The 8,209-nt window shown below is 40.2% G+C and overlaps 2 protein-coding genes across 2 annotated transcripts in view; both read left to right on the top strand.

Moving 5' to 3' along the window:
- The first annotated feature begins 772 nt into the window (after positions 1–772).
- abhd6b (abhydrolase domain containing 6, acylglycerol lipase b) lies at positions 773–6,460 on the top strand. Its single transcript, XM_032521966.1, has 9 exons — positions 773–1,512; positions 1,692–1,823; positions 2,513–2,669; positions 3,144–3,257; positions 3,359–3,491; positions 3,771–3,928; positions 4,066–4,120; positions 4,204–4,304; positions 6,082–6,460. Exons 2-9 carry the CDS (start codon positions 1,699–1,701, stop codon positions 6,259–6,261), a joined length of 1,023 nt encoding a protein of 340 aa, XP_032377857.1. The 5' UTR covers positions 773–1,512; positions 1,692–1,698; the 3' UTR covers positions 6,262–6,460.
- Positions 6,461–6,551: 91 nt separating this feature from the next.
- Positions 6,552–8,209, top strand: part of kctd6b (potassium channel tetramerization domain containing 6b) — a 2,566-nt gene continuing 908 nt past the window's right edge. The window contains exon 1 of the mRNA XM_032521973.1: positions 6,552–6,711. The gene's annotated coding sequence lies outside the window, so the exon portion shown is untranslated. The remainder of the gene's footprint in view (positions 6,712–8,209) is intronic.

The following is an 8,209-nucleotide window of genomic DNA, read 5'->3' as shown; positions in this document are numbered from 1 at the left end:
TGCAGTGTAATATTGGGCTTCATATAGTTTTGATTTACACTGCTACTGATTGATGCTAAAATCCTTTTTACACAGTGTGAAGAGCTCAATGATTATAACTTTGAACATGTAGCTGATACATTCCATACACCCTCACCCCATCCCCTATTCATGAAATGTAACTTATTATCTGCTCATAGTTGTGACATACAGGCTTTTGCTTTTATGTTTTTGTATCTATCAAAAAAACACTGTGCAAAAACACTGGTATGGACTGTTAAATAACACCATTTTACGTCATTTTAAACAGAATATCCCAGGATCTACTGCCTCTGGAGGGCAGTATATGTTCCCTGTTCATCAGTTCTGTTTCTTCCCTTTAGTCAAGGAAACCTCCTCAAAGTGCCTATAAAAAAGGTGTAAGACAGATGTGTGTAGTCCATAGTTGGATCAGAGGTCCCTATCCATATCATTTAAAGCGTCACTGTCAACTGAAGCAGAGCTGATGACGTCTCCCACTCTGTAGATGTCATGACAACCAATGGTCTGTGGTAAAATAACACTCTGATGTTAACTACATACTACAAACAGGGGAAACCCCATGATCTGCCTCTATTATGACACCCAGTGGTAAGGTTTGGACTTGTGAATGTATGTGACAGTTATCTGCCTCATTCAAACTAACTGGAGAATGGCGATAGAAGACATATCCAATGATTTACTGATGCTCATTTAATGGAGGGTGCTCAAAGTCACACATTTGCCCATCAGTGATGTACAACCTTTTTCTCCAGCATTACTGGTATTTACTGTTTCTCAGTTCCAGTCATTCAGTTACAATGGAAGTTTCCAGAAAGACACATTCACAGTGATACAGTTTCCATCCCAAAAATGAGCTCCTAATTATTCTTCATACATCACAGATTTACATAAATATTCAGAAACTAAAACGGTCGAAACCATAATTCAAAACATTTGCTCTGTTGGCATCCAACATCAAACACTGACACGTAAAACCTGATAAACACAATAGTGGCCAAAGCTTGAAAAACATCAACAAGATGAACTGGAATAGAAGCTTGATAAAGGTTTATTGTGTTCACTTTACTGGCTGTAGCTGCTTATGATGTTGGTATATTCTTTAATTCACAGTGGCTATCCCATAAATGTGAATGTTCGCTGACAGCGTACTGCCTGGACTCAGTCAGAAGCAAAGTCTGGCCTGTACGTTCACTTTAAAAGATTGATCGAATAATGTAGTGTCCCGGTTCTCCCCAGTGATGAGTAATAATCAATGAGTTTATCCAGAGCAAACATAATCTGCCGCAACTAAGTGCGCTCCACAGGGATTTTATTTATTAAGTACCAGAAAGATAACTTGACTATTTATATGCTTTCAACACATCAACAGCAGCTTAAAAAAAAATAAACTAAAGTATTGTCATGCTGTAAAACTTCATCAACAGAATCACAGCAATCCCATGTGTCTGCCTGTTACACAAGAAACGAGGAGGGGGAAAAATCATCTGAAAAGTAAGTTTTTCAACAACAAAAGGCTTATTATGGCATAAAGGTATGTTTTATATGCTATTTTGAGTTATTTTACTATCTCAACAAAACATTGTATGAATATTGACTGTACCCCTCCCCCCGGCAAATGCTCATGAGATACTGCATATGTGTAAAGTGAGTGTGTTCATGTGTTTTTTTAGGTGAGCCATGGCGGCTGATCTGGATGTGGTGAACTTGTTCATCATTGCGGGGGGAACACTGGCTATTCCCATCCTGGCCTTTGTTGCATCCTTCCTCCTCTGGCCCTCTGCACTCATTAAAGTGTATTACTGGTAAGGTCGATACTTGTGTGTTGTGTTGTTCTGCCTTTCACTTTTTATGTTTATTACCTGATGTGAATTCCTTCTTATGAGCCAGAAATAGTAAATTACAGATGTACTGATGACATAACGTGCCTCTGATCAAAATACATGTCATTTCCTTTCATCTTCTTTCTATGAATAGTTTTTTTAATACCTGTTTCCAGATCTTTATTTAAGCAATATGATGTTTACATTGAGTTAAATAATCAAACCCAAGACTCCATGTTTTTTTTATGGCTGAACCAGTTCTTTAAATAGAAAACAAATCTTCATATCTTGTGCATTATTTTATTCACCGATCCCCCTCAGTATGGGTTTGGATTTGAACATTGTTTGGCTGTTTTAAAACAACACTCACATGCCCATATGTACGTTGTTGTTTACGTAAATATTTTCCAGACATGTGAGTGTTACATTAAAACTGAATTGAAAAAGTGTAAAGGTGAATGTGACATTTGAACATAAACTACATGAAAGTGCACGTCAAGTCCATTCTTTATAAAGCCCAAAATCCCACATTTGCATCAACATGAAACCCTTAATGTATCCGAGTAGTAAAATAATTTTTTTTTTTTGCATCCAAGCCCATTATCATTTGGCCTGAATTTAAATTGCACATGTCTGTGTGTATAAGCTCAGACGTACCTGCTCCTCTTCAGGTACTGGAGGAGGACTCTGGGCCTACAGGTGCGCTATGCAGACTGCGGTGGTTATCGCTTTTGTTACGCCTCCAGAGGAAAGCCTGGGATGAGACCCTCCATTTTGATGCTGCATGGCTTCTCTGCTCACAAAGACACATGGCTCACTGTTGTCAAGGTCAGATGATTTACATAATTAAACAAAACAGTTGCTTACCATGAACAATAGAGACTAACAGATTTAATCGAAATAAAGATTAAACTTCAAACTTGGCATTATTGAACAAAGCTGTGACTAGAAACATAACTAGATCAAATGTCCAGGTGTTTTCATTTCAGTGTCCACAATTTGCTCATATTGAACTGGTCAAAATTTCAAATTTACAAAGGAATGAGCTGTCAATCAGACCTCTGTCTACTGAGTCAGTCACATGATCCAAAACAGCAAAGTTCAGATGAGCGACTGGACACATTGGACATCTGAATTTGTGGAAGAACATCACAGAGGGTATTAAAACCATGTAACTTCAGATTGACATTTTCCAAAATAACATATTTTAATGATATAAATTCAATTCTAATTATTACAGTTTTTCTTAGCTGCCATGCACACATTCACAGTTTTAATAATTTCTCCCTCCTACTGCTCTAGTATTTACCAAAACATCTGCATATTGTGTGTGTGGACATGCCTGGTCATGAGGGAACAACGCGCACCAACACAGAGGACTACTCCATTCAGGGGCAGGTCAGAAGGATCCATCAGGTACACTAAAGAAAGACGAATTACAAATATAAGAGAGCATTTGTCAGGTACCTAATTTATCTTTCCGCTGAAAAACTGTTTTTGTCCCTGGTTGTTCTCAGTTTGTGGAAACCATTCGATTAAACAGGAAACCTTTCCATGTGGTGGGAACTGCCATGGGGGGAAATGTAGCTGGGGTTTACGCAGCCTGCTACCCCTCAGAGATCTGTAGCATGACTCTCATTTGTCCAGACGGTCAGTCACTGTGTGTTTCTGACATTTCACTTGATCTCCAGTTTGTCTTTAAAAGTCACATAATACTGATTATAAAGAATTACAAGACATGCCCTGACATGATAATGAAACACACACACACACACACACACACACACACACACACACACACACACACACACACACACACACCTTTATCATTTTGCCTTTCCATTGTAGTTTGCTTTGTTTATTGTTCCAAACAAGATATAAGTATCCATCATCACTTTCTAATCAGAAAACACTTATTTTATTCTTCAGGTATAAGACACCCATGTGAGACCAAATTTGACAATCATCTGCAGGACCTGAAGCACAGCAATTACACATTGAACATACCACTGATCCCTACTACACCAGAGGAGATGGAGGACATGTTCAGACTTTGTTCTCATGTTCGCTTTAAAATCCCTCAGCAGGTCAGGTCCACACTTGAAAATTAAATCATTAAGGATTTACCTTTGTATGCATTCACAGTGGATAATAATATTCACCTTATTAAATGTTTCTGTTATTTTTATACTGCTACTGTTCATACATGTGCTGTCAATTTTAGATTCTGCAAGGACTGGTAGATGTTCGGCAGCCTCACAACACATTTTATGAAGAAGGTTGGTTCACAAAATTCTAGGGTTTCCCGTGTGAGCATGCAGCATAATCCATTCTGGTGAATTAGTTTCTTTTGTTTTATTAGTATTTATGGAGATTGTTGGTGAGACATCAAGATATGCCTTACAGGAGCACTTACATCTGATCACTGCACCTTTACAAGTGATTTGGGGCAAAAAGGACCAGGTAACGTATGATGTTCAAATAAAAGTGACTCAGCAAAGCCTGTATAAATACAGTGATTACCAGGCAGAATCATGGGGCTGTGTACAAACTTGTAACTTGAAGGTGGGGGCTCAGGTTTCTCTAGCTTCTCGGGTCTGTAGAAACTTCAGTCAGTGACAGTCACATACAGTGGTGTGAAAAAGTGTTTGCCCCCTTCCTCATTTCCTGTTCCTTTGCATGTTTGTCACACTTAAGTGTTCGGAACATCAAACCAATTTAAACAATAGTCGAGGACACACAAGTTAACACCAAATGCAATTTGTAAATGAAGGGTGTTATTATTAAAGGTGAAAAAAAATCCAAACCATCATGGCCTGGTGAAAAGTGATGCCCCCCTTGTTAAAACATACTATAACTGTGGTTGTCCACACCTGAGTTCAATTTCTCTAGCCACACCAGGCCTGATTATTGCCACACCTGTCACAAAAGGCATCACTTAAATAGGAGCTGCTGACCAGTAAGGTCCACCAGAAGACCTTAAAGATACACATCATGCCGAGACCCAAAGAAATTCAGGAACAATTGAGAAAGAAAGTAATTGAGATCTACAGTCTGGAAAGGGTTATAAAGCCATTTCCAAAGCTTTGGGAATCCAGCGAACCACAGTGAGAGCCATTATCCACAAATGGCGAAGACATGGAACAGTGGTGAACCTTCCCAGGAGTGGCCGGGCGCCCAAAATTACCCAAGAGCGCAGCGACGACTCATCCAAGAGGTCACCAAAAGACCACAACAACGTCCAAGAACTGCGGCTCACTTGCCCAGTTAAGGTCAGGTTCATGCCTCCACCATCAGGAAAAGACTGGGCAAAAATGGCCTGCATGGCAGAGTTCCAAGGAGAAAACTATGCTGAGCAAAAAGAACATCAAAGCTCGTCTCAATTTCTCCACAACACATCTTGATGATCCCCAAGACTTTTGGGACTACATTCTGTGGACCGATGAGACAAAAGTGGAACCTTTGGAAGTGTGTGTCCAAGTATATCTGGCGTAGAAGGAACACTGCATTTCATAAAGAACATTATACCAAAAGTAAAATATGGTGGTGGTGTGTGATGGTTGGGCTGTTTTGCTGCTTCAGGCCTGGAAGACTTGCCGTGATAAAAAGGAACATGAATTCTGCTGTCTACCAAGAGATCCTGAAGGAGAATGTCGACCATCTGTTGTGTGTACTCAAGCTGAAACGAACTTGGGTTCTGCAGCAGGACAATGATCCTAAACACACCAGCCAGTCCACCACCAAGGCTAAAAAAAACAAAATGAAGACTTGGAGTGGCCTAGCCAAAGTCTGACTGAATCCTATGAGATGTTGTGGTATGACATTAAAAAGGCCGTTCATGCTCAAACCCTTAATGTAACTGAATTAGGACAATTCTGCAAAGATGAGTGGGCCAAAATTCTCCAGGACGCTGTAAAAGCCTCATGCACGTTATCGCAAACGCGTGGTGCAGTTGTTGCTGCTAAGGGTGGCCCAACACATTATAGTTTAGGGGGCAATCACTTTTTCACACAGGGCCATGATGGTTTGGATTTTTTTTTTTACCTTAATAAAACACCTTCATTTACAAATTGCATTTTGTGTTTACTTGTTGTCCTTGACTATTGTTTAAATTGGTTTGATGTTCCGAAACACTTAAGTGTGACAAACATGCAAAGGAACAGGAAATGAGGAAGGGGGCAAACACTTTTTCACACCACTGTATCTACATAGATATGATAACTGTCCTGTATTTGTCCAGGTGGTGGATGCCTCTGGAGCTACAGTCATTGCAGAGCTGGTGCCTGGATGCAGAGTGGACCTGCTGGAGAACTGTGGACACTCTGTGGTGATGGAGAGGCCTTCTCGGACAGCCAAACTCATCCTGGAGTTCATCATCTTGCAGCAAGATGCCAGGGGTGGCACCAAGAAATCTTCCTGAACTTCCTGTAAAAATCTCTTTCCACTGCAATGCTTCACATGTCCCTTGTACGTGACATGCATATTTAAACAGATGTCTAGCTTCAAAAAATGGACAGAAAACAATATCTCTAGAGTGTTCTACATTTCTTAGAAAATGTATCGCATTTAATTTGTAATGTAAACTGCATCATGATAATAAAGGTCCCATGCATTTACCTGTATGTAACTGTGTTCGGAATCGGATATGTGAATGTATTAATGCAGAGGTGCTTGTGGTTGCACCAGGGCCTCTTGCCCTCCACCCTCTTCCTTGTGTGCGCAGTTTTGCTCGAGCCTGGAGCCGAGCACAGCACAGCTGCCCGGACTGCCAGCTCGAAACATCACTGACTGTCTGGCTGCACCGTTAATTACCAACCGCAAGTCGCTGTTTCTGGACAAAAAAAGACAAAGAAGCAAAAAAAGCGAGCCGGTAAGGCTTTGTTTTAACGTATGGTACTTCCTGCTAGTCTAATTAAGATCCCGGCGTCAACCGTAGTAACATCAGTTAACGTAAACGGCTCGTGGACCGCTAGCTTTGTTAGCACGCTAGCTAGCAATTAGCTAGCAGGCGGTAAACCCTTTCCGCTGTGGTACCGTACTCTCATTGTATTTAACGCACCGTTAACGTTAACTACGTATCATAACACATCCAAGCTGTATTCCCAACCTGTTGACATCATTCATCTTTTAAAATATATTTTGATGGTTACTTTTTCCCTAGCTAGCCACTACACAAACATTAGCTAGCTGGCGTCACTAGCATTCACCACCTTAACGTTATTTGAAGTCGCAGTGTGGCTAAAAAAACTCTGGCAATTACAAAATGTGAATTAACTGGGTTATGTTCACTCAGCTAGCCAGTAGCGTCAGTGCAATTATGATTTGTTGTTATTCTGCGTGGTTACAGACACATGATGTTCAAAGCCATTCTTGACATTTGAAACGCAGTGACAATACGATGGTGCAGCTGTTCTGGAGCTGTCGATCAAATCACATCATTACGACAGATGAGTTTGTCTGTTGTCCTGGAAACGCAGATAATGTGTAATATGATCAAAGCTCTTAACGCTACAAAATGTATCCTGCTTGTGAAATTGTTTCGTCAAATACAGACGTTTACCAGAAAGCCTATCATGTATTTCAATCTAGAGTTACAAATAACTAATTAAACTCACATTAGTAACTGGAAATAACGTTATTCACATGTGCTTGAATTCAGTATGTTCTTTTATGTGATCCTTCTAAGTAAACGTAACGTTAGATGAGATCCCCCCCCTCTCTCTCTCTCTCACTCACACACACACACACTCACACACACACCACCACACACACCACCACACACACACACACACACACACACCACACACAACACACACACACACACACACACACACCACACACACACACCACACCACGTAGGCCTACTGCAAGCTTCATCTGACACATGATTTGACTGAGTCTACACGATATTGTCATTATAGTCTAGATTACTTGGTTGCTGCAGCAGCATGTTATTTACTGTTTTTTCACGGTGAAATGAATTAAGCCAAAGCGTATCTGTTCCCTCTCTAATTGGTTCCTGACCAAGTGGGCATTGTTCTAACAATGGATATGGAACTGGGCCATAGGTAAGAGATGATAGAAGACTTAAAATAGAGTAGTGTCAGACGTTTGTTTCTGATAAATAATGTTAAATTCTGGCATCTAAAACTAATGCAGTCTAATAACTTCCCTTCTGTAATTCTACCTTCATAAAGCTGCTGTTGGGATTTTATTGAAACTTTATAAAGAGGTGTTTATTTAACGTTTTGATCATTGTGGAGGCTGTATTTTGTGGTGCTGATGAATTGTATTGCACTATATTGAGTCTCACTGGTATTACTGGGGTAGACAAAAATTTTAACACTTTTTAATATAATGCAACACAC

This window comes from Etheostoma spectabile, chromosome 7, assembly GCF_008692095.1.
Source record: "Etheostoma spectabile isolate EspeVRDwgs_2016 chromosome 7, UIUC_Espe_1.0, whole genome shotgun sequence".
Taxonomy (NCBI): Eukaryota; Metazoa; Chordata; class Actinopteri; order Perciformes; family Percidae; genus Etheostoma; species Etheostoma spectabile.
The sequence above is the reverse complement of the archived record's forward strand: the minus strand, read 5'-3'. Positions and strand labels throughout refer to the sequence as shown.